At 40.2% G+C, this 27,250-nt stretch overlaps 1 protein-coding gene and 2 long non-coding RNA genes across 5 annotated transcripts in view; 1 reads left to right on the forward strand and 2 right to left on the reverse strand.

Annotated features, from left to right (window-relative positions):
- The window catches only part of aars1 (alanyl-tRNA synthetase 1), a 38,888-nt gene extending 27,614 nt beyond the window's left edge, over positions 1-11,274 (forward strand). The window contains exons 17-20 of the mRNA XM_079682856.1: positions 8,791-8,904; positions 8,982-9,188; positions 9,584-9,697; positions 10,441-11,274. Of these exons, the coding sequence (XP_079538982.1) occupies positions 8,791-8,904; positions 8,982-9,188; positions 9,584-9,697; positions 10,441-10,620 (615 nt within the window). The 3' untranslated portion in view covers positions 10,621-11,274. The remainder of the gene's footprint in view (positions 1-8,790; positions 8,905-8,981; positions 9,189-9,583; positions 9,698-10,440) is intronic.
- Positions 5,932-8,783, reverse strand: LOC307040224. The gene is made up of 2 exons (XR_013808449.1): positions 6,252-8,783; positions 5,932-6,031 (listed from the first exon to the last, which is right to left on the reverse strand). It is a non-coding gene; the product is annotated as an uncharacterized lncRNA (long non-coding RNA).
- Positions 11,275-16,948: 5,674 nt separating the features above from the next.
- On the reverse strand, positions 16,949-21,320 carry LOC307041627. Of its 3 annotated transcripts, XR_013808829.1 has the most exons (4): positions 21,015-21,320; positions 18,604-19,622; positions 17,998-18,153; positions 16,949-16,991 (listed from the first exon to the last, which is right to left on the reverse strand). It is a non-coding gene; the product is annotated as an uncharacterized lncRNA (long non-coding RNA). The 3 variants fall into 3 exon arrangements; XR_013808830.1 differs by lacking the exon at positions 16,949-16,991 and having other exon boundaries at positions 17,001-18,153; XR_013808831.1 differs by lacking the exons at positions 16,949-16,991; positions 21,015-21,320 and adding an exon at positions 20,549-20,736 and having other exon boundaries at positions 17,001-18,153.
- Positions 21,321-27,250: the final 5,930 nt, after the last annotated feature.

Raw genomic sequence — 27,250 nt, forward strand, 5'->3', positions numbered from 1 at the left:
CACTGTTCACAGACGTGTCCGGGAAATGGGCTACAATAGCCGTATTCCCATGGTCAAGCCACTTCTGAACTCAAGACAACGGAAGAGGCGTCTGACTTGGGCTAAGGAAAAGAAGCACTGGACAGTTGCACAGTGGTCCAAAGTCCTCTTTTCAGACGAAAGCAAGTTTTGTATTTCATTTGGAAGTCAAGGCGCCAGAGTCTGGAGAAAGGCTGGAGAGGAGCAAAATCCAAGTTGCTTGAAATCCAGTGTGAAGTTCCCACAGTCAGCGATGGTTTGGGGAGCCATGTCAGCTGCTGGTGTTGGTCCACTGTGTTTCATCAAGCCCAGAGTAAATGCAGCTGTGTACCAAGAGATTTTAGAGCACTACATGCTTCCGTCTGCTGAAAAGCTCTATGGAGATGAGGAATTCATTTTCCAGCATGATCTGGCACCTGCCCACAGTGCCAAAACCACCAGTAACTGGTGTACTGACCATGGCATTACTGTCCTCGATTGGCCTGCAAATTCCCCTGACCTGAACCCCATAGAGAATATGTGGGGTATTGTGAAGAAGAAGCTGAAAGACACCAGACCCAACAATGCTAATGAGCTAAAGGCCGCTATTGAAGCATCCTGGGCATCCATAACACCTCAGCAATGCCACAGGCTGATTGCCTCCATGCCACGCCGCATTGATGCAGTAATCCGTGCAAAAGGATTCCCAACCAAGTACTGAGTGCATTAATGGACATTTTCAAATGTTTGATTGTGTTTTGCTGTTATAAATCTTTTTTTTTTACTTGGTCTGAGGAACTATTCTAATTTTTTGAGATAGGATTTTTGAGTTTTCTTAAGCTGTATGCCATAATCAGCAATATTAAAATAATAAAAGGCTTGCAATATTTCAGTTGATTTGTAATGAATCCAGAATGTATGACATTTTTGTTTTTTTAATTGCATTACAGAAAATAAAGAACTTTATCACAATATTCTAATTTTCTGAGACAGTCCTGTATGCCACAGATGTGGTATCTGTGGCAAGTATATGCCACAACCTGCCGTGGCAACTATATGCCACAACCATGCCACAACTTGCCGTGGCAAGTATATGCCACAACTTGCCGTGGCAAGTAAATGCCACAAGTTAAGAGAAGGTTTATGGTAGCTGCCACGCGATCTAACATTGTTGACCAGAGGTGGGAAATAGGCTAACTTGTATACTCAAGTAGCCTACTGTACTTGTGATTTAGAAATAGCCTACTTGTGCTATAAGGATAAGGACAACCAAGCGCAAAGCCTACAAGCACTGAAAAGCTGGCAAGGGGAGACGGATGAGCATGACTCAGCGTTCTGTCAAGAACTCGAACAATATAAATTGTTCGCCAGTTTCAAAACGCAATAAAAGGGTGGATAAAAAAGCATGCATTGTGTCTCGATTTTTAATATACTGTCATGATTGTCTTAACGGAATAACATGGTTTGTTTAGATTCACTGATATCAATATCTAATAAGAATAATCTTAAGCATTTAAATAAAAATGTTCAACCAGAATTAAAATATTAAATAACAAAACAGATACAATGACATTAATCTGTTTATTAACAACGAAAATAATACAAATTAAGTACATATGCCTGGATTTAAAATAACACATTTATACATGTGTACAATCAAATATAACTGTCCTTTGCCTCATTTATAAAATATAAATCTTAGCATCTCACTAGCAGTGGCAAATGCAATCAGTTACAGCTGCCCTAAGTCTGTAGCCAAGTCTAATAACACCATTGTACACGTTGCTGTGTCAATACAGATATTTATTTTTTAATTATTTGTCTTTACTAGTAACAATACACCTGGTTATCGTCAGTGCTTGAATTGGAATAAAAAAGGTGCCAGTACTCTAAATCAGCAACAAGTATTTGGCACAAAGTCATAGTATATCCTATAATGCTGGTGGGTTTGTCTCTTTACTGTATATTTTAGAAAGGCTCACTGTACTTAAACAAAATGACTCAGGGTGCATCTGAGATTAGAGGGGGTGCAGTGGTAAAGTGCTAATATTGAAGTTAGATGCATCAATCTGGTGCAATTTGAGAGCAAAATGAAGAGATATATGGATACCTCTCAACATCCATAATGAAACAACTGTAAACAGATTTACTTTTTCTTTATGGATATAAAAGAAAGTAAAGCTTGACTCCTACTGGCTGGTTAAATGACTCCTCGTCCCTGAGGCCACTACCAGTTTTTTGTGCCATTTTGCTGGATTTATTTGTCAATAGCGTTGCTGCACAAAGTGATAGCCCTCTAGTTTAAATCTACTACCCAAAAAGAAACATATGGAGATGGGTTACTATTTAAAAAAAAATTGCAAATCTATTTGGGAACAGTGGGGCCGGGCCTCAAATCCTATAGGGGGTCCGGGGGCATGCTCCCCCGGTAAGATTTTTTTTTAAATGTTGGACTTAAATGCATCAATCTGGTGCATTTTGAGGGGGAAATAAAGAGACTACACCCATATGAAACAAAAATGTATACATTCAAATAATCATAAAATCATAAGTACATGGCCATAACCAATAACATACAATATCCAATATGAAAAAACATTGAAACTTGTTTATTTATTTGTTTTTGGTTCATTTATAGTTGTGAGTGTGTCTGAGCTCCTGAATCGGCCTCTCCTGTCTCCCTCCTCTCCCCCTGCTCCTCTTTGAGGCAACAGCAAAGACTAGTTTTAGCTCTCAACAAGTTTATCTTACCTTTTTTCACCTAGTTAACATTTTGTTTGTATTATTCATGTATATTTTACTAATCACTACCCCCTCAAATGGAAATATGTGTTTACATAAATGGTGACCGAACCGTTTGAGACCCACTGAGATAACTTAAACTAAGTTAACTATCTAAAGACTCAGAGATTAATTTACCTCACCAGAGCTGTAGCTCCTTATATCCGTTAGCGCAGCTAGCTAGCATCATGCTAACAACAATACACGTAACCGGTGCGCGCGCTTTCTCGCTCGCTCGCGCCAGACATACACCAACACACACCCTCCCGAGCTTGAATGACACACAGAGACCAATCGAGGGCATTAGTATGATCTGTATGAAAGTGGCAATGTCGGCAGGCCACGTCATGTAGACAGCCAGTCACCCTCTGTGAGGCAGAGTCAGACCCACATTTGCGCTGCGTTGCGTTTACAATATATACGTATATTGCCGGCGGCTGAGTACCGGCACTTTACTGAGTACCGGCACCTTGCCGGTACTCAGTAAGAAGTGCCGGTACCACATGGGTAAAAATCAGAAGTGCCGGTACTGCGTACCGGTGAGTACCGGCCCAATTCAAGCACTGGTTATCGTAGCAAGCAGTGGAAACTCCCCTCAAGAAGCGACAATTGCCAAGGGCTTGCGTTGCAACGCTCACTTGCCAATATTTCTTTTTTTATTACAATATAGGCCTATGTTTAGCCTACTATCATAGATATAGCACGTTTGTTTATTTTAGCAAACCAAGTAGGCTATTCCAAGTAAAATTGAATATAAATGATAATTTATTATCTTTTTGAAAAATAGAGATCGCACATCAGTCCTGTGATAGTCCAGCGACATTTTACACGATAAATACGAGTTTAAATATCAGCATTTGCCACGGAAGGCGAGTGGCAGCTACCGTAAACCTTCTCTTAACTCTTAACTTGTGGCATTTACTTGCCACGGCAAGTTGTGGCATATATAAGTTGTGGCATATACTTGCCACGGCAAGTTGTGGCATGGTTGTGGCATATACTTGCCACGGCAAGTTGTGGCATCTGTGGCATATACTTGCCACAGATACCACATCTGTGGCATATACTTGCCACAGATACCACGGAGTAGCGGCCTCCGTGGCAGATGCCGGAAGTACTTGCCACTGCCCGCAGATGCCACGAAATGCGCTTGCTGTCTCTCCAATATTATCGTTGAGCTAGCTAACTAGCATACATTGTCACTATCTGCTAACGTTAGCTTTAGCCTTCGTTTTCTAATCGTTTTTTTCATAGGCTATAAACAGCGGTGGTATAAGTATATATCTTGTAATTGATTAAAAGTAGAAGTACTCAGTTCTTGTACTTGAGTAAAAGTAGAAGTACCAGAGTGTAGGAATACTCTGTTACAGTAAAAGTCCTGCATTCCAAATGTTCCTCAAGTAAAAGTAGAAAAGTATTATTATCAAAATATAGTGAAAGTAGCGACAGTAAAAGTAGTCATTTTGCAGATTGGTCCATTTCAGAATAATATGATATGTTTTATAATGACTGATCATGAAAGTGTTATCAAAGCTGGTAAAGGTGCAGCTAGTTTGAATGACTTTGTATACTGCAGGCAGGGTAGCTTTTGGATTTACTCCAGGTGGAACTAAAGTCTGATTTAACACTTGATTATATTTCACATCATTCATCCACATCTGTAAAGTAACTAAAGGTATTACATACATGTAGTGGAGTAAAAGTACACCATTTACCTCTGAACTGTAGTGGAGTAGAAGTACAAAGTAGCAAAACATTGAAATACTTAAGTAAAGTACAAGTATCTCAAAATTGTGCCCAAGTATAGTACTTGTTGAGTTTATGAACTTAGTTACTTTACACCAGTGGCTATAAAGATAGAAAGACTAAGCCTTGCAGAGGCATGAAAATACATTTTCAAAATGCTCAACAGTGCTGCCAAAATTATAAACTGACTGCTACACAATTAAAATAAATGCTTTTTATATATTTCTATTAGATGTGACTCTATGGCGTTTCTGTTAATATTAACACTGCTGCTTTAGTTGTTCTGACTGCTAAAATCCTCTGTTATTCCTCATTTTAAAGCCGATATTCTGTGGGGTCAGGGGGCTCGGATCCTTGTCACCTTTTTCATACCTGATGAGTTTGCATCCCTGTTGTCAATTTGTTTGGTTATCTAGGCACAGCTGTGTGTGACTCCCTCTGGTACACTGGTATGTGTTTTCCTAATGTAGAGAGCATTGATTAATTAATAAACTACACACTGACTCTAGATCCTGACCAAATCCTTATTTTTTGATCAAATGTTTTTCAAAAAAATGTATTGTATATTATATAACAGCTGCACATCACAGACCGGAGTCTCTGCTACTGTGGACCACGAAGGAGGGGATCATCATCCCCATCCCCAAAGACCCTGCATGGCATGGAAATCTCCTCCTCCTGGAACAATTCTACACCCAGCATATGCTCCCTGTGTTGTCCAGTAGAGAGGAGGACATTTAAATAAACATACTCTTAACACCCTCGGACTCTGCGTTGTGTTTCGTATGTGTGATGGGGTGTTATGCAGAGGGGAGGAAAACAGGACACAGCAGATTGGGATTTTGGTGGAGATGCTGAGCAGTTATTTAATTGTTGCGTGTAATTATTATTATACTGCGTGCTTCTTAGTTATTCCATCTTTTGCTGTAACATGGATCTGTATGTAACTCTATATTTACTTGTTATCTACCACACTTCCTTCTACATCATACACCATCATTATACATGGTGTATATAGGATATATATATATTTATTTGTATACATATCTGTAAATTGTATAATTTTATTTTTCGTATTTGGGATTTCTCTTTTGTCCACTCAAATACACTTGCCCCTTTCTCTTTTCCATGTGGAAAATGGCAGCTGCATATTCTGCTTTTCTCATCTGCTCCCTGTCTGCTCATCTACGATGATAATTAATTACTAATAATCATTAAACCTGTTATTACCAATATTTCACAAATTCTTCATGTAAACTTAAGAGTACAGCTGTATGTTGAGTATGTCAACTTTGCTTGGTTCATCTTACTGGGGGGCAGCTACATGGATGTCGGTGCAGTCCACAATAATTTTGCAGCTGAAGGCAGAATGAATTTATTATTGACTCAGAATGAAGCACAACTTCATGTCATACAATACATTGACTTTATTTGTAATTGTGTAAAAAAATATGAATATTGATTAGCAAGCAGGACCTGCAGGAACAGAGAATGGTGATGGATGGAGCTGGGAAGAAAGAAGAATAAAGAAAACAGATCAACTTTATTATCGGATATTAAAAATTCAATTTCAAAACAAGTTGCCGCTCCTACAGTTTTCTAGTATGTAAAGATGATTTCACATGACCAATGCAAAATATCCCACTCAATACATGTGTGTCTCTGAGGGGTGCATTGTGCCTTTGATGTATATAAATAATATACCATAACCAAATACTATTACGTACAGTGGAAATCAGGTTGCCAGAGCAGGTCAGACCAGTGTGCATGTTCCTCAGGGTCTCAGCAGTTACAGGTGAGGTAAAGAAAATAAAAGAGAAAAAGGTCAGTAACAACACTTTAAAGTAACAACACTGAATAATTATCTCTTTTAATAATTTTCTCTCAGTAATCACTCAACTACTGTCTTTCCAACAAACAGATTGACTCACTCTCACTATCATCACAATGAAACACGTCCAGAAGAATGTCATGCAAAGCTGCCTGCCTTCCTTCCTTCGACTCTCCCTGAACTTCCTGATCTTTTAATGGTCAATGTTAACCATTTGTGCAGATAGCATTAAGTAGAAAAGATCGCTGATACTAATGTGGCGTTAGCCTACCTCCCGCCCCCTTAGCACCTGGTGGAGGGGGCGATAGGCTACTCTTCAAATGTTTCACAAAATACTTACGATCATGACTACTCTTACTGTTTAACATTTTGGTTTACTTAATGTTAAGGCTAATACAAATGACAAGGCTAAGTAATGTAATATAATGCTAACTAACATGCTCGCTACTAGCTAGGTAGCTAACTTGACTATGTTCCATGCAAAACATGTATATTACCTGATATGTTTGGTCCGACGACTCCTGGTCCTTTCATCAGACGGGAAGCGATAGAACGAGCAAGTGGTATGATCTCTTTTGTGATTACAACCTCGTACAAAGCACACAGGCATCTTGTAAAAGTGAATTTATTGGAGCAATCTCTTATATTTATTGGAGGGAATAAATCAGTCTTCTTCTTCCTCTTTGCTTTGCGAGTCACAACCAGTCTTGGAGCATTATCGCCTATGACATCACTTACGCGACCCAGAATGCATTTGGGATTTGTAGTCTTTCTAGTTGCGTATTATTCATAGTCTTATATTTCAGCATTTTTACGACAAATTGTGACTTTTTTTTGCATGGAAATGATTGTTTAAGATTGACAAACATCATATGTGTCATTCGTGGCACAATTCAAACGGGATCAAAAGATAACTTTTCTCTCTCCATTGACTTCAATGTATAATTTTCCGCTTCCGGGGTCCCATAGAGGCTCCTGGAAGGGGAGGGACTTCGCCTCTCTATACACTTGGCTGCAGGCCTCATGAATTTGGGGGGAGCGCCCTCTAGCGGTGAATATTATTAATTACAAGTGGGGTCTGGTTCAAATGATTTGCTTGTTTACAACTGTGAAACCAATATATTTTTGTAAATTGACTCGCGGGCCGCCCAAAGTGAGGGCGGTGGCCACATGCGGCCCGCGGGCCGCCAGTTGCCCATCCCTGCTTTATGCCCATCTGAAACAACCACCCTACCTCTACTTGCATAGAAAATAATTTAGAAAGCATTTTAAAGAAGCTAAATCTTTTCTCCTACAGTTTATGTCTAACTTAAGGCCGTGTTGGTGGTTTTCTTGCTGCCTTTGACTGAAAACCCTAACTAGATCTCAGTCTTAGGGACTAGATATTTGAATTTGGTCCCTGGTGAGAAAGCCCAGGGATGAAACTTTAATGAAGCTTGTTTTTGTCTTATGCTGAACTTGGAGCTACATCTAGAATTTCTCCCCTCTCTCTCTTGGCCTGAGGACAAATTCATCTTTACTATTTTTAGACAACAATTGCTGTTTGATCCTCCTCTTTTCTTCTTTCCTCTTGCTTCCACGGCTCTTCTTCCTTTTTTCCTTCTTCCCTAATGTCTCCCTTCTAGGGATGGGTATCATTAAGGTTTTAACGGTACTACTACTTTTATCGATACCGCTTATCGATCCGGCCTTTTAACGGTACTCTTATCGGTTCTTTTGGAGAAAAAAATAAGGTAAACTAACTAAACAAATTGTGAAGAAAACTAACATTGCTTTTTATTTAAATTAAATACATAATATTTCACATCAAACGAAACAACAGTGTTTGGGGCTACAGAGCTACCAGAAAGACAGTCGAACCCGGTGCATTCCTCCGTCTGAATGTGGTGCACTTTTGCTAAATGTTTCGACAAATTGCTCGTGTTACCGCCCTTACATGCTAAACTCTTATTGCACTTTTGGTAACGAGCATTGTCCACATCGAGACGGGTAAAGTTTAACCACACCTCGGAGCGCGTTCTCTCCGCCATCTCCGAAGTGTATTGCTGCATGTAGCAGCTGCGTGTGTGTAAACTGCCCCGCCCCCTCGCACACAGACGGGAGAGGGAAATCTCTCGTCTGGATTGGAAAGATCAAAAATACTCAGAATAATCATAGACGCATTTTGCAGTCTTTTTGCGAAACTTTTAAAAACTTTTAAAACTTAGAAACTGAGTTGGCGACACTAAAACTGCAATATAATGTTTGTGTAGCAATAATACATATGACATACATTTTTTACATGTCTCCAGACCGATAACGTCGGAGCTTAACGGTACCAGGGTCTTTAATAATTCAGCCCCGGGGCCCGTTTAATACCGGGGCTCGGTACCCATCCCTACTCCCTGATCACTCCTGCTCCACTGCTCATGCTGCCTCTGTCTCACATCCATCAGGCTCAGAGGAAAGCTGACTCCCTGCTCCAGTCTCTGTCTGCACTGGGAGAAAAGGTGAAGCAGCAGACGGACCCCAACAAGGACATCCAGAAAGACATCGCCGACATGACGGAGGTAAATGGCATCTTTGTGCTCAGAAGCCTCCAGTGCAGCTCTGTGAGACGGTACCAACACGTGCGTCCTCTCTGCAGTTGATAGGCACTGCGGTGATCTCCCAGTGGAAAAAGGACGAGATGAGGGAATCCCTGAAGGGCCTGAAGAAGACCATGGATGACTTGGACCGCAACTACAAGGCTGACATCCAGAAGAGAGTCCTGGAAAAGACCAAGGAGGTGATCGAAAGTAGCCCCAACCAAGCGCTGCTCGTCATGGAGATGGAGACCGGGGCCTCAGCTAAGGTAACCAAGAACTGTTAACAGAAGTCCACTGAAAGAATGTAACTGAATACCAAACAAAGCCATTTCTACCTTTTTTGTATTCTTCTAATTCACTCATCAGCGTTAAATACAACTTTGTCCAAGTAGAAGAAAAGGAAATCTATAATTCAAACTCCCAAAAACTACAGACCGTATTAAATTCCAGTTTATCTCTGCAGTGTTGCACTTTTCTCAGACCGTCTCTTAACTTATCTCATTGTGTTATTGCCATGGGACTAAATCAGCTCTGTGGCCCATTAGTTCTGACCTTGAGACATCAATAGTGTTGATTAGGAGACTTTATCTCGCTGTCCCTACTCTTCCCCTCTTTCCTATCTGACTTTTTTCTTTCCTCCTTATATTTCTCCTTCTATCAGGCCCTGAACGAGTCCCTGAAGCTGCTGAAGTCGCAATCTCCTCAGACCGCTGCGATGCTCTTCACTGTAGACCCGGAAGCCGGCAAGATCACCTGCCTGTGTCAAGTCCCACAGGTACATGTCCACTCACTCAGTCTCATGCTGACGGCCATTCAGGGCCATGTCTTAAAGACATTTAACAACATTTTTTTACTCTTCACTGTAGTCAGGAGTGTCAGAATACACTGATATTGACAATAATCGTGATACTTATACAAATAAAATCTTGATTTATAGGTAAATCAATGATGGTAATATTGTGTAAATAATCCAGCCCTTAAATAATGTTCTTTTTTGTTTTCTCTTAGTCTCTCTATCCCTAATTACATTTCCAAAAAGAGGCAAAATAAACAGTTAGAAATGAATTTTACTGTTAGAATTTTTATTATTTCCCTTTTCTTCTATAAATAAATGCAATATTTACTACACAATTATCTTGACAAAAGGATTCATGGCACTGCCTGGGGGTTCTCAAAGCGCCAAAAAAATCACCTCCGCTGTAATGTTTACATCTTGTGCTGTTACAACCTCGAGCCTCTTCTCCATTGCTAGATGCACGCTTCGTTCAATGCAGTGACAGGGTAGAAAGCACATAGTTGAACTGCTCTCAACAAGGTCTGTTGAGTTGAGACATTGCTGATTACTTTTTCAATTGTATTTTTGAGGCTATGGCCGTTGTTGCCAAGACGCAACACACACCAACATAATCTAGATTGATTAACAGCACTACATATAAACAGATAAGTAGGTATTTGTAATTTTGGGGTGAATTATCCCTGTTCAAACTAATTAACCCTAAACCTTCCTTCTCTCTTCAGGATGTGGCTAAACGCGGTCTCAAGGCCAGCGAGTGGGTTCAGGAGTTGTGCCCCCTGCTGGACGGCAAAGGAGGCGGCAAGGACATGTCCGCTCAGGCCACGGGCAAGAACACACAGTGCATGCAGGAGGCGCTGCAGATGGCCAACCAGTTTGCACAGCTTAAACTGGGAGAGAACTAAGAGGAGATAGGGGGCTGTGTGGCAGGTGGGGAGAGGAGATTTAGGTTGCAAATATAGCTCGAGTAGTGAAGGGGAAATAAGGTAACTGTCTAGTCTTAACTGAGTTAGAAATCACCACACATCGTCCTTTCCTTGGTCCATTTCCTCTCCTTTTTTCTTCTCCCTTTTGAAGAAGTAAACAATAACCTTTTATTTAATTCAATCCCCAAAAGCCCAATTGGATTTGGCTGCTTTAAACTGCAAATCAACTTAACTCTTAGCCTTGGAAAGAGAAGTAAATAAGTCAGCCCAGCTCTAAAAGGATTTAGGCACTGTATGTCCTTTGATCTGTAAACAGTGGCTCCGTCCATCGGTGAGAGCAGAAGCCTGAGCTCTCCCCTGTGGTTGGTTGCACTAGAGTTGTTCACGCACTAGCTGTAACATAGTCTTGCTTTTCGAATAACAAGCCATTATCTGACGTGTAAGAAGACATGGGGTTTATTGTAGTAAAACATATTTCATTAACTGTATAAAATAATCATCAACGTGTCAAATCATTCATCTGTGTAACTTAATTTCGCTCAAGAATACGTTGAATGCAAAATGTCTTTTAGCTGTTTCATGTCAGAAGTGTCATGTTATGGGAATGGAATAAAAACAACTGGTTATGCTACATGTCTGCCTCTCTCCTTTTATGTGTGATGATGACATCATAGTGATTAATTTCAGGAGGAAAGTCAACTTTACGCTGAACATCAACTATCAATTACACCACAAGGTTAGACGGATCATTCGATGTGGATCACTGAACAAAAATGATTTGAGTTTCTCGCAGCATCTATTATTAATGCTGTCAGTTTAAATAAGAAGGAATATTGTGTATCTTGTTCAGGCCCAAATTAATGAAATCATGAAAAAAAGGGCTCCTTGTCCTATGTCACATCCAGGCTTATTAGGATACAGTATATCTGAGTATTTCCACCAGAAATACCATTTTTTACTTCACTGCAGAACAGACTTTTACAAAAAAAAAACTGGTCTAGCAGGAACCCAAAATTAAACTATGAAACTGGAAATGAGAATGTTATTTTTAACTGGATAGCAAACAATTACCTATTTTCGGTCCTCACAAACTCAACATCAGACTTCCACCTAACGTTTCATGAAGCTTTATTTGTTCAATAGCATAAGATGCAAAGAGTTTGATCACATATGACGATGTTTCGATGGAGTAATTGCAGGTGTGCTTCCTTGTTCAAAAGGTAGTCCTTCTCAAGAACAGGACATTAAGGCCTGGCAGAAAGAAGCCGCCCACGTGGAAAGATTTCACTTCCAAACTCTAAATCCCTACAGTATCTGTTTCATATGAGCCACCAATGTTTTGCTGGCATGACAGATGTATAATCTAAACAGCATTTAGTCCTACTTCATAATTGATAGAGGGTACTAGCACCATAGCTGACAGAGGTATGAGTGTTAGCTTTACAATCCACAGCAACAGTCTGTTTTGTGCAGTGTGCAGCTCAGTGCTGCTAAGGAGCTGTTCCTGTTCAATGCAGACCAGTGGACTGATGAGGAAAAGCAGCAAGCTGGCAACAGCCCACACTGACAGTGATATGATCAGTATGTATTTGCTCCTTAAAGCTCTCAAACAGTCGGTGAAATGTCTATCCCTGCTGGTGAAACCTATTCTCCATTACCTCAGTAGGACACTGAGCTGCTGCCTCTTTAAAATAAGTCTTATCCTCCTGGGACCCGAGGGAAAAATAGTTTCTTCCAATTTCCTTTTTTGTGTGATTTCCTACCTATTTAGGGTTAAAAAAAACATCTTGCAATTTAGACTTTTTATTTTGTTTTATTTTAAAATGTTACAGTACAGTACAGTACGGGGTGGGCCCCTGCTGAAAAGGAAAACCCCCCCGCAGGACTTGATACGCCCCCTTGATAAATAAATGTAATTTTAATGAAACCAGCTGCAATGGATCATGGCTCCACCAGGGGGAGCCGTGAAAAGCTGCCACACTGGAACTCATGTGAAATAAACAGCTGATAGATCTACAGGTGTCTGATATAGCGGATATTTGTTAAGATCCATATGTCACCGATAGGATCATATTCTGTGCTAAATAGAGACATGTAATCATTTACAAAACATCACCATGTTTTTATTTAACAAAATAATGTTGTTTAATTCACGTAGGTGTAAGTACAAAACCATCGCTATGTTTTTCCATCAAGAAATGCAGCCCGGCTCAAACAAACGATTTTCAATCATCATCCTCACGATCATTTAATGTATCATATGTTTGCGAATTGAAATGAATGCACTAATACATGTAATTTAATACACGCGAGTTTACAACAACAAAAATAATCGCTTTGTTTTTATACCACATCCGACCGGAGGAAAATGCAGCACGGCTCTCACTACCGATAATCCTTATTCGGGCAAACAATAATATGTACAGTGTTAATAGTTTACTGTATTATTAGTGTGTAATATTACTGCTATAACAATCACACATTGAGTTGTTAAAATCAGACCGTTTTTTTTTTTTAAACAATCTGAATGAAACGGCAGTTCTCAGGTGATCAGGTGTGTGTTTACCAGTGTTGGGACTAACGTGTTACAAACTAACGCACACAACTACCTTTTGCGGTAACTAATAACGTTACTAGTTAACTATTCCCATTCAGTAACGCCGTTATAGTTACTGTGATTTAAATGGGTGCGTTACTGCGTTACATTATGTGATCCAACTGAACCGAATCTCCATGCGGATGTAATTTACTGGCGAATACAGCGATGTCCTCTCACAGTACCATGGAAAAGTGAATGTGACCAGAGAGGAGTGATGATTGGTTAACGCGGGGTAACATTTCAGGGTAAGCCAATCAGAGACAGAGTTGGGCGGGTCTTGCCTTATGGGGAAAATACACAGACACACAAACACTTGCTAAGGCTAACACACACACATACACGGCAACGCCCACCACCAGCACACACACACTATGGCAGATGCAAGTATCAGCGAGAGCAGCAGCGCATTTACAACTTGGAGATATAACCACTATTTTCAATTTGTGGGGATAAAGAACGCACAAAATATTACGGTCAAATGTAAACTGTGTGCAGGACAGAAAGCATTGTCCACATCGAATAACAGAAATGCCGATCTCCTGAAGTCGCCAAAGACCCCACCGTCTCAACCACCGGCAGTGACCCAGATGGAGCAACACCATCTAAACAGCCAAAAAACTATTTTTTTTAAATCGCCACATGTCACCCAGAGTCAACTAAACAGATTGATTGCTGAAAATAGCTTGTTTGTCTTCAGTGTCAGTCTGACCGTTTATTATTTATCTAATTGTTACTGCCAAAAGAGTGTAGTTCTTGTTTAATTGTTACACTGCCAAAATAGTGTAGTTGTAGTTGTTGTTGTAAATGTGTACACTGTGGTGATAAACATTATTCACCCACGGATATATGGGTTGGGGTATTGTTCTGCACGGACATTTTAGTGAACCGGACTTCCTGTTTCCGCCGGTCTTCGCTTCCCGGGCATGAAGTTGTTTACAATGGTTTTCAGATGCTAAATAAAAGTCTAGCTTGTACCTTTGATACCCCGCCTCCGACTCCCATCTCTCGGCACCACAACACTGCCAACAGAGTGTAGTTGTTTTTATTTCATATTGCACTACTTAGAACTTGATTGTTGAGGCCACAATAAAGATGCCTGCTTTATTGTTATCGCACAGATTACAGGTACTGAGACAACGAAATGCAGTTTAGCTTCTAACGGTGCAAAAAGCAGTAAAGTGAAAAGTAATGTACACAATCTATAGAATAAAATATAGAATGAATTGAATGATGAATAAACAGTGAGGGGTATGAATACACTAGATATACACAGCAGCCTGTGAGCAGTATGAACAGTGTGTATGAATATGCTAAGATATATAAAGTATGAAAACGGTAAGCAGTGCAAGTATAGTATAACATATATAGATATTAATTTCATGATGATAAACATTGTGGAACAATGATGAAAAATGTGAATGGAAGTGGCGACGTAAAACTGACACAAAACAACAACAAACTTTTGCCGAGCCAATGGAGAGCTTCATCAGCAGCACGGGGTAAAAACCACCAATGAGCGCTCAGCTCGAGATACCAGCGAGTCGTTTCCCATCAAGCATTTCGCCTCCGCAGCCCATGGAGAGGATCTATCGAAAGCCAAAAGTGCCATAATACGCCCGTATGTTCGCCCGTAGTTTCGGTATGGAAAGCCAAAAGTGCCATAATACGGGGGTGAAAAAACGCGCGAACATACGGGGAGGTCCGTTTTTTCGCGCGAAAAAACGGGCCAATATACGTGCGAATGTTCGCGCGGTTTTTTATATGATAATGAGCCCCTCCTTCTGATTTCCTTAGTCAATAAGTTCAAAGTGTCTGTAACCAATCAGTGAAGGGTAAAGCCAGACCAAAACAATCTGTAGATGAAAAGTTCCTGACATGGTGAGGCTGTGCTGTAAATTGTGCATTATTCCAGATTCAGGGGACTAAGTATGAATTTGCCTTTGAATATAATCAATATATCAATCAATATATCAATATAACCTGCTTTCATTGTTTTTTTTAAATAAAATGGCATTACCCTTTTCCTTAAACCTCTGGAGTGTGAAGTGAAGGTATTTTCTCAATTTTTAGATGTCTCCTTAAATCCACTTTTAAATGTACTTCTTATAACATGGCATGGTGTTACATGTCAAAATGTTCAGTAGTCTCTGGTGTTGCTAGAAATGCAAATTCACTCACCTTAGAGCACTGTCTTATGAGAAACCTAGCTTAGAAATCCGATTTTTGGAAAACTTCAAAACTGTTGTGAAACACATATGTACTCATGTCATCCATTTTTTTTGGTGTTTCAGATTTTGTTCACCAAAGTCTTTGGTTCACAAAAGTAGTGAAATATATCAATTACACTATAAGCCTATATAAATGTGTTGTTCATGTCTAAAATGAAAATGTGTAAATTATAATTTAGAGTAAAATATTTCCATCCCTCTACTTTCACCACAGAAAAGTTACATCAGGACTGAATAATGACTTCATATTCCATACCAAGGTTTATGTGATGTGTACAAATACAAATTCAGCATTTCAACTTTATTTTTTAACCAACTATTTATGTTAACATATGAAACTGTAAAATCTCAATATTTCCAATATCAGAACTTTTTCAACCAACTATTCATTATAAATGTAAAGACAGGGGGTCTTTGTCCATGGTCTTTGTCTGTCTTCCAAGACAGTGGGTCTGGCTGCTGTGTAGGTGGGGCTGATGGTGCATGGCCTGCTGGTGGCTGTGTCGGAGGGAGGTAGGTGGGATTGTCCCGGGTTGATGCTGGGATTGTCCCGGGTTGATGCTGGTGGCTGGATGGGAGGTACGTGTGCTAGGCGAGACTTCTTTGCTGGCTGGGTTGATCGTGATGGCTGTGGTGGAGACCTTTGTATCGAGGTGTATCTTAATCTTGTGGCAGGCACAGATGGAGGTGGAGGCCGCTGTAGGGATGCTGGTCCTCTGGTCCTCGGGTCCTTGGTGGTGATGGCTGTGGTGGAGGCCTTTGTACCGAGGTGTATCTTAATCTTGTGGCAGGCACAGATGGAGGTGGAGGCCGCTGTAGTGATGCTGGTCCTTGGTGGTGATGGCTCTGGTGAAGGCCCTTGAGCCACGGTAGATCTTGACCTGGGTGCAGGGCAGGCACAGATGGAGGTTCTTGCTGCTAGGCCCAGGCAGCTGTGAAATCGGAAAGAAATATAGGACAATAATTACTACTAAGTTCATTAAAATATAAAGTTCAAGTGGAATGTTTCTCAAGCTCAAATAACAATGCACAACTCAACCGTTTCTTGGAATCGAAACTAAAATGGTGAAACAAAAACCTAACGCACCCACAACATTTTCTTTTACATGTGCAATGTCCGATGTCAAGACGCCATTGTGCTAATACAGCACTAGGCCATGTTTTGGCCCAGAGGAGGAAAACATTGTTTTGTTTGTCGTTACTCTGAGCTTTGAAGTCTGCCATACAGACTTTGCACTTTGGCAGACATCTTGTGTTGGTCAAGCTGCATGATTATTTTCTGAAGTACTTCAAAAGTGAAATGAAGGGGGTTTTGGATATGCTATGTTGAGTGCATATAGCAAACCCAGAAGGAGGGCACAAGCTGAGGCAACTGAAGGCAGTTAATTCAGCACTTCCACGCCCTCGATGATGATGCCGATGTCTGCTGGTGGCTCTTGCAGTCCTTCCTCCTCCTACCGTATCACAAACACACCCATTGTTAGCTCCTCCGTCTCCTTCGGAAGATCATCTGTTCTGGAGTCCTAGAGTAGGAGTAAATGACAACAAACATCACTGGCATCACTTTGCAATAATATGCACTTAATATGGGACAATAATATCACTGGCCGGAGTCCTACTCTGTGATTACTCACTGATTATTCTGACGACTCACATGATCAGAACCTAATATTTAATTCATTCATCTCATCTGATCCATCTGTATTATTGCGATTATGTTGAGAAGGATTAATATTAATATCATTCAATTGTTGTCAAATTGTGGACGTGCTGTGTGGCTGTCTGTGGGGGTGGGTTGTCGTGCATTGTTCTTTGTTTTGTGTTAAAATGTGTAAAATTCAACAAAGAGTATTTAAAAAAAAAAAAACATGCTAGGACTACTTTTTACATAATACATTTTGTGTTTCGCGGTATACTTGGGAAAATTATTAAAAACCCAAATTCCGATGCTATGCTTTAGTTATTCCTGATGAGCAGGTGGCATGGTCCATCAGTGTATGAATGGGTGAATGTGAACGTGGTGTTAAAGTGCTATGAGGAGTTGGAAAACCATAAAGGTGCTTTAAACTTACATGATGTCAAATGTCCAAGATTATGAATATAATCAAACCCGACAGGTGTTATTTTAGTAGAGAAATGTCCCTTTTACAGCATTAATATCAATCTAATATGTATTAGCACGTGTGCCTTTGACAAGCTGTGCTGACATGCAAACTAGATATTCCTTGATCAGCTCATCTGGATCTTCTCCCAGGAAGATAATGAGGGCTCTCAGGACACACTCCCTCCGAAGATGAATGTATTCAGTCTGGGACAACATTATTTTGGTTAATTTTATTTTTCAAAATGTCTATTGACAGATTTCCTTACTCTTACAGCTAAAATCCTTCACTTTATTTAGAAACAAATGGACAGTCCTAGTTACAGAGTTTCATAAAACAACGGTTGCCCTCCCAATGCATCTATAAAAGGATACACAAAATGTATCCCTTTTAGCTGGCAAGGACTCATTTGACAATGCAGATTTACCTGGTCAAAAATGTCCATGATGTCAGCAGTCTTTTGACGTTTTGATCCTCCTTTGGCACGGATGACTGTGATTAGCTGACTTGAGTGAATGTCCAACTGGGTTATGAACTTCTCCTCAAGAGGAATGGTCATTATCCTCTGGAACTCTGCATTGATCTATGAAAGAATAATACAAAAATGACAGTGAGTAAATTCATAAAAATTCAATTGAACTCAGTCTGTATGCAATTAAAATTGGAAAAAAGAACCTTTGAAGCAAGTGTAAACTTCTTCCGACCCCTTTTCGGACGTGTAATTAGCTAAAGCTTTGTTGTTTATTGATACCAGACAATGACACTACAGATTATTCAATTATTAATTAAATGTTTCGTTATTGCATTCATTTGTATAGTACTGTATCACCTTTTGTTTCATTTGTATTTTCTTTGGTTTTACACGCTCTCGAAAAAAAAACTAAACTAAGCATGCCTACACACTGGCAAAAAGTATAACAAATTAAAAATGTAAATTCTGTCAGTAAACACTGTTAAACATAATCTTTACCACACCATATTATGATGAATGGATAAAAGCTTACTAAAAAATGGATACACACTAGATTATTACCTCTTTTTGTTGGAACAGTGCCGGCCACCTGTCTTTGAAGTCCTTGATTCCTGGCTCTTGGTTTACCACCTCCCGTCGTCTGTAGGCGAACGTGTGAGCTATTTTGTCTGCGATGACCCTATTATTTTTCCTTATCCTGATGTCTGTCAGAAGTTCTATTCTTTCTTTTTCCAGGCTTTCCAGATTGGCACCAGTGGGGAAGGATGGATAAAAGTTAGACTCAGCTCGCTTTGGCCTCTTGAATTGTTTAGCAGGGAAAGCATCTGTAGCAGCTTTAGGTTTCAGGGAATTTACCACCAGCTCTGGGCACCCCTGCAATTTGAGCTGAGTCCTGTAGTTTCCCCATCTTATATTTCAGGCGCTGTTTCCATCCATTGCAGCCATTGAATGAGCCAGGTTCTTTCAAACAAGGATGCTTTTTGATAAGAGCCTCTGCTACTGTGCAGAAATGTGAATCATCTGGATAGGCCTTGTATCCAGAAATTGTTTCTGCAAGTCTATTCAGAATATCAGACTTGCTTCGGGATCTGACAGTCAACATTTTGTGGCTTCCATTAAACTCAGAATTCCCTTTCACTAGCTGCAGCTCCGTGTCATATGAAAATTGAGCAATCGGAAAGTCCGCTGGCCACTGTTTGGCTCGAGAGGACAAAGATTCGGGGAATGAGAGGATTATTGTGTCATCTGATGCCAACGAAACATTGCCATCACACTCAAGTGAAGACGATGATGTGGTATCAGTGGCAATGTTCAAAAGGTGTATTTGTTTGCTAGTGGATCACTTTGATTGTTCCCAAATCCTGAAGTTGAGTGGTGGAATTCAGATTGAAGAAGTCGTTGCCAAAGTCTTGGTCCATGTACTGCAGTCTGACGTCGCCCTTTAACCCAAAGAAAGTCTTTAACTTGATGAGAAGGTCATCCAATGATTCCGGTATGCCATTTGGAAGTGACAGTTTTTCAATGTTGTTCTCCCCCAAAATCACTTTCAGTCTTGCAGGCGTTGAATCAGCCATGGCAGCCTGAGAAGGCAACACAAGCACAATACGTTTTAAGAAAGGCACATTAAACATAATTCCTTATTATTAACACTGTTAATGTATCATCTTATAGATGTGTTATCAGTTTTCAGTAAGAGGACTACAACTTCGTGTTAATCCCTTTTCCACTGGCGGCATTTGCTGACTGGACTCCATCAGCACATATTTAAAAAATGACATAATGCCCACCCTTACCCTCAATGTTAGGTTCCTTTTAAATAAATGAAATCTGCAGTTGACAACTTGTATGTGCAAAAAAGTTGAATGTTATCATTTGCAATCTCCAAAGGGTTGATAGTTAGTCTTGCACCAATAACAAATATGTATAGGAAGTCATAAAAAAACAAATATATTGTTGTTCTGCAGGTGAAGCATTAAAACTCTGACCACTCAAAAAAAGCCCACACACTGTTTGAGTGTTCTCACAAATTATTTTCTGATATTTACCTAGTGTAATTATTTGTTGGTGAAATGATAAATAAAACCTTTGAAAACAAAAAAAAACACTGGTATGAAATAAATCTGTTTTGAGAACACAATAGTTATGTTAAGTTACTTCACTCACACCCCACGCTGTATCTCTTATTCACCCCACGCTGCATCTCTTATTCATACATTCATCAACTTTTTCTTTCCTCTTTTCCATTATGTTGTCTTTTGCTCGTTGTCCTATGCTTGCTCCCCCCCTGTGTTGTCCTCTGCCTGTTCATGTAATGTTCATGTTCAATTTTCTTGTCCAATATGTTGTCTTCTGCCTGTTCACCCCCTTTCTGTACTTTTAATTTTTTTTTGTAAGCGACTTTGGGTTATTGAAAAGCGCTATATAAATAAAAGTTATTATTATTATTATTATTATTATGAATTATTTCTTTTTCCACCAAATGAAATATCACTTTTCGATTCCTCACCCTTTAAACATGGACATATCTTTTCAATGTGACAAGACGCATCCCTCGGATTCTGAAGTCTGCCAGTGGGTAATCATCTTGTGGCTCAAGAAGTTCCACTTCCTTGCCTGGTGACGTTTTGAGATCATAAGCTCTATAATGTTCAATGTACCATCCACTGATCTTTTTCACAATGAAGATCAACTTGTCCTGCAGTATCACCATTTGGAGGATTTCACAAAACTCTGGGAGTCCCTATAGATCAACATCATCACACACTTTACTGGGAGTATCTTTGTAGGTAAAAAATAATTTGTATATTAGCTTTGGCTGAACTCTAAATTGAATAACTCCACAGAAAACAAAACAGTGGATTTTGTCCTATAATCACCTCCTGCACTTTGCGTTTACGTTGAAATTACTTTCAGAACACACAGCAACATTAAAGTACTCTCTATATCACTCACAGTAGTGTAGCTTCACGTACCTTAGGTAGTAGTCCAATACGATGTGTCAAAGCCTGAAGAAACCACCACCGGTCAGGCATGAGAAATCATGAGAAGAAAAAGAAATACATTTATATACTGTATTAGAGGGGACATTTCTATTCGTTGTTAAGCTTTCACAGTCACGTATTATCACCCCAAACGTAGTTGTAGTGTAATTTGCAACAGCAAATTACACTACAACTTGGCTTCTTATTAGCACATTAGCACAGCAACACAGAGCTGGATAACGCTTTAACCACCGAGCTACTATAAATGTGAGGCTTTATCAACGCCGCATCAATCACTTCCAGCATAAACAAGAAGGGAGTCCCGCCATCGAGGCGACCGGTGTTGCAGTATACAGGACTGTCTCAGAAAATTAGAATATTGTGATAAAGTTCTTTATTTTCTGTAATGCAATTAAAAAAACAAAAATGTCATACATTCTGGATTCATTACAAATCAACTGAAATATTGCAAGCCTTTTATTATTTTAATATTGCTGATTATGGCATACAGCTTAAGAAAACTCAAAAATCCTATCTCAAAAAATTAGAATAGTTCCTCAGACCAAGTAAAAAAAAAGATTTATAACAGCAAAACACAATCAAACATTTGAAAATGTCCATTAATGCACTCAGTACTTGGTTGGGAATCCTTTTGCACGGATTACTGCATCAATGCGGCGTGGCATGGAGGCAATCAGCCTGTGGCATTGCTGAGGTGTTATGGATGCCCAGGATGCTTCAATAGCGGCCTTTAGCTCATTAGCATTGTTGGGTCTGGTGTCTTTCAGCTTCTTCTTCACAATACCCCACATATTCTCTATGGGGTTCAGGTCAGGGGAATTTGCAGGCCAATCGAGGACAGTAATGCCATGGTCAGTACACCAGTTACTGGTGGTTTTGGCACTGTGGGCAGGTGCCAGATCATGCTGGAAAATGAATTCCTCATCTCCATAGAGCTTTTCAGCAGACGGAAGCATGTAGTGCTCTAAAATCTCTTGGTACACAGCTGCATTTACTCTGGGCTTGATGAAACACAGTGGACCAACACCAGCAGCTGACATGGCTCCCCAAACCATCGCTGACTGTGGGAACTTCACACTGGATTTCAAGCAACTTGGATTTTGCTCCTCTCCAGCCTTTCTCCAGACTCTGGCGCCTTGACTTCCAAATGAAATACAAAACTTGCTTTCGTCTGAAAAGAGGACTTTGGACCACTGTGCAACTGTCCAGTGCTTCTTTTCCTTAGCCCAAGTCAGACGCCTCTTCCGTTGTCTTGAGTTCAGAAGTGGCTTGACCATGGGAATACGGCTATTGTAGCCCATTTCCCGGACACGTCTGTGAACAGTGACTTTTGATACCTGGACTCCAGCTTCAGTCCACTGTCTTTGAAGCTCCCCCAAATTCTGGAAGCGACTCTTCTTCACAATGCTGTTAAGGCTGCGGTCATCTCTCTTGGTTGTGCAGCGTTTCCTGCCACATTTCCCCCTTCCAACAGACTTTTTGTGGATGTGCTTTGAAACTGCACTCTGTGAACAGCTTGCTCTTTGAGAAATTTCTTTTTGTGTCTTACCCTCCTGATGGAGGGTGTCAATGACGGTCCTCTGGACAGCAGTCAGATCAGCAGTCTTCCCCATACTTGTGATTTAGTTTACTGAACCAAGCTGAGTGTTTTTCAAGGCTCAGGAAACCCTTGCAGGTGTTTCGAGTTAATTAGACGATTCAAGTGATTCGTTGAACACCCTACTAGTATACTTTTTCATGATATTCTAATATTTAGAGATAGGATATTTGAGTTTTCTTAAGCTGTATGCCATAATCAGCAATATTAAAATAATAAAAGGCTTGCAATATTTCAGTTGATTTATAATGAATCCAGAATGTATGACATTTTTGTTTTTTTAATTGCATTACAGAAAATAAAGAACTTTATCACAATATTCTAATTTTCTGAGACAGTCCTGTAAGTTGAGTCATGACAACTGGCGACATTCTATTATTTTCGTCATAGGAATCCGGGGCGTGTACATTGAGGACCCATTGTTGACTTACCAGCAAAGAAACATCGTTTGTCGTTTACGTTCATCTTTTGCTATATCTGCCTTCCTAAGATCACTTTGCTGCACATTCAGTACTCGTATGTGAGGTTGTGGGTGAGAGGCCGATATCGTGACGCTTACAGGGAGGTATTGAACATTACAAAGTAGGTGACTGTGTGGATGCCTGTTCAAAACATTGCAAACTTCAATAAATCATTTAAATTATATATTTGTGTCCAACTTTCATTTGTTCATCGTTCTTAATGTGATGTATAGTAGCTTTGATAGCTGTCCATACCTTCAGACAGCCTAAAAGTAAAACACAAGTTGTTTATTCACAGCCCGAACGCTCATCGAGATGACTGGATCAGTCATGACAACTTGTGATCAGCTCCGATTAAATTGTGATATCAATTCTGTAGCTAACCTCCAGGGAGCACGTTTATTTTATGAAATACCTGTATCCCTCTCATCACAACAAGACTCTACACTGTGCAGGAAAAACAATTACATACATGAAAATAACCTTGATGCATGGGAATTAAACACACAAACTAACAGATAAATCATCAGAAGAAGGCAGAGAGGAAGTAAATAACAACAGGAACACGGAAGGCAGACAGAATTGCTTAGACACGGGTGTCACATGACATTTTAATGTTCTGGAAAGTTCCTTATACAGCTTTAGCCTTTTTTATCTCATGAAGTCCCTAAGTGACACACGCTGAACAGTCTGGGGTCATGGTCCTTGTCATTTGCTTTTGTCTTCCCATAACAACATGTCCAAGATGTCCATGTGTCAGGCTAAAACATGTGACAGAACTAGCTAGATTTGGAAAGGTTTTTTGTTGCTAAAGTTAATATTCAAGCCATTTAAGAATAAAAATGCTTGGATGACATGTCATTTGTTAAACATTAAGCTGTCTTTGGCTCTTTTCTGCTGTAACAAATGTAAATGTCCCCTCTGTGGGACGAATAAAGGTATTCTGATTCTGATTACATTTAACCTGTTGTGGAAACATTTCTTGATGAAATTGATATGAAACAAATGCCATAAATATTGCTGTGACACATGGTGTCACATCGGGACTTTAACTCTAAACATTCACAGTAAACCCGGAGTGACATATATGCACAATTAGAAATATGATTATGGTCTGGTCAGTTAATTTAGCTGATTCAATTATATTTAGTTAACATATGCTTTATTCTTCAATTCATAGCATGTTCAAACAAATGCAAACCAAAACATCATCCTTGTTAATTAAGTTATAAATAAGAGTTACTTTACCATTAAAGCCCAGATATTTGACACTAGGGGGGTTACTTGTCAGAAATGTGTCTATTTAGTCTAAATGACGTTCCCCTTAATTTCCCCAAAAGTAGAAATGGGTCCGGGTTCTTATGGGTTAAACGTATAGGCTTAAAGGCATAATAGAACTACCGTATTATATGTATTCAACTTGTGCCCCGCTGGACTTACTTTTCTGTGGTTTACCGTTACTTTGACATATCAGTATAGCCACGGAAGATAGTTTGTGTGTTTAATTCCCATGCATCAAGGTTATTTTCATGTATGTAATTGTTTTTCCTGCACAGTGTAGAGTCTTGTTGTGATGAGAGGCATACAGGTATTTCATAAAATAAACGTGCTCCCTGGAGGTTAGCTACAGAATTGATATCACAATTTAATCTGAGCTGATCACAAGTTGTCATGACTGATCCAGTCATCTCGATGAGTGTTCGGGCTGTGAATAAACAACTTGTGTTTTACTTTTAGGCTGTCTGAAGGTATGGACAGCTATCAAAGCTAATATACATCACATTAAGAACGATGAACAAATGAAAGTCGGACACAAATATATAATTTAAATGATTTATTGAAGTTTGCAATGTTTTGAACAGGCATCCACACAGTCACCTACTTTGTAATGTTCGATACCTCCCTCCTGTAAGCGTCACGATATCGGCCTCTCACCCACAACCTCACATACGAGTACTGAATGTGCAGCAAAGTGATCTTAGGAAGGCAGATATAGCAAAAGATGAACGTAAACGACAAACGATGTTTCTTTGCTGGTAAGTCAACAATGGGTCCTCAATGTACACGCCCCGGATTCCTATGACGAAAATAATAGAATGTCGCCAGATGTCATGACTCAACTTATACTGCAACACCGGCACAACAAATTATTACTACATCTCCCACACAGCGAGGTTAAGTTCTATGTTCGTCAGCCGGATGCATCACCGGGCTTTCACCAGCGCAACATGCCCCCTCACTGCTCGGTGATGCCGTATCGTCTTTATAATTACACTCGACGCAGCGGCGGTGACACTACATTAAACCGTTCACACACACACGCCGAAATAGTACCAAAAAAAAAGTGTGCAGTTTGGTGACAAGCTATGTACTAATAATGATAGTACTAGCCTTAACATAGGGTGACCAAACGTCCTCTTTTCCCCGGACATGTCCTCTTTTCACGCCCTGTCCGGGTCGTCCGGGGGGGGTTTATAAATTCATGAAAATGTCCGGGTTTCGCGGACCGTTTGCATGTACTTAAATTGACTGGCACATTGCACAGAATACTACGGTACTCTGTTGCGTGTGTGACGTAATCCCTGAGTGTGAAGCTTTGTGGGCGGCTCTACAACTACGCTGACACACAAACAGAGGAAGGGGACAGAGCGGACCGCAGCTCAGATTCACAATGCCAAAGCGCAAATATACTTTTACAGATGAATTGCAGAAGAAATTCCAAATGTACCGACCCGGTCGGAACAAATGGGAGGCGGAGTGCACCGTGTGCAAAGCTTGCACATACGTGTGTGTGTCCAATAAAGGTGCAGGCGATCTTAAAGCGCACATGGACACAGACAAACATTGGAAAGCTGTGCAAGGTGAGAGTTTGTCGGCAAAGTTGACAGACTTCTTTGTTAGACTAGGCAAAACAGAGGATGCTGTAAATGCAGCGGAGGGTGCGTTTGCATTTCACACTGTGAAACATCACAACAGCTACAGATCTATGGATTGCACAAGTGCCTTGCTAAAAAAAGCATTTCCAGACTCTGACACTGCCAAAAAATTCAGTAGTGCACGCACTAAAACCGAAGCCATTGTCAATGGTGTTATAGCGCCCCACTCGATAGATGTCGCACATGAAGCACTCAAAGAAATCCAGTACTGTGGTGTTTCTACAGACGGGAGTAACCACGGAGCAGTGAAAATATTCCCAATCATAATCCAGTACTTTGACTGGAAGAGGGGTGGCATGCAAACAAAATTAATCGAGGTTAAAGACACACCAAATGAGACAGCAGAAACCATTGCACAATATCTCATTGAAACATTGGCAAAAAACAATTTGTCTGAAAAATGCATTGCATTTACTGGCGACAATTGCAACACAAACTTTGGAGGAATCCGACGTGATGAAGGGGGAAAGAATGTATTTGCAAATTTGAAGAGGTTGCTGCAGAAGAACACTCTGATCGGTGTGGGTTGCCCAGCACACATATTGAATAATTGTGTTCATCATGGGGCAGAAACAATAGATATTGACCTTGAGAATATCATGTTCAAAATCTAGCAGTACTTCCACATTTACACTCTGCGCACTGAGAGCCTGAAGGAGTACTGTGATTTTGTTGACATTGAATACAGAAGGATGCTTTCTCACAGCAAGACAAGGTGGCTGTCATTGTTCCCAGGCATTGAGAGGATGATACAGATGTTTCCAGCCTTAAAGGCATTCTTTCTGTCTCAGCAAAAACCACCCATAGTGATCAAGAAGTTTTTTGAAAACGAATTCAGTGAGATCTACCTCTGGCACATGCACTCACTCATGTCTGCGTTCCACACCCACATTCAAGACATGGAAAAGGAGAAGAACTCCATTATGGAGGTAAAGAAAATAATGAACAGCATCCACACCATTCTTCTTGAACGCAAGAGCAACAACTTCATGTCCCTTAAAGTTAAGGGACTACTGGCACAAAAGCGTAGTGATGGACTTGGTAAGGAATATGACCAGTTCTGTGCTGATGTGCAAGGCCTGTACAGTACATGTCTGGAGTATCTGGAGAAGTGGATGACTCCCATGGAAGAGTTCTCCACATTCACGTGGATGGATCTGAGTGAGCCACCAGAGTGGAATGATGTGGAGGCCTGCATCAAGTTCCTAGTAG

This window comes from Notothenia rossii (assembly GCF_949606895.1).
Source record: "Notothenia rossii genome assembly, chromosome: 5".
NCBI lineage: Eukaryota > Metazoa > Chordata > Actinopteri > Perciformes > Nototheniidae > Notothenia > Notothenia rossii.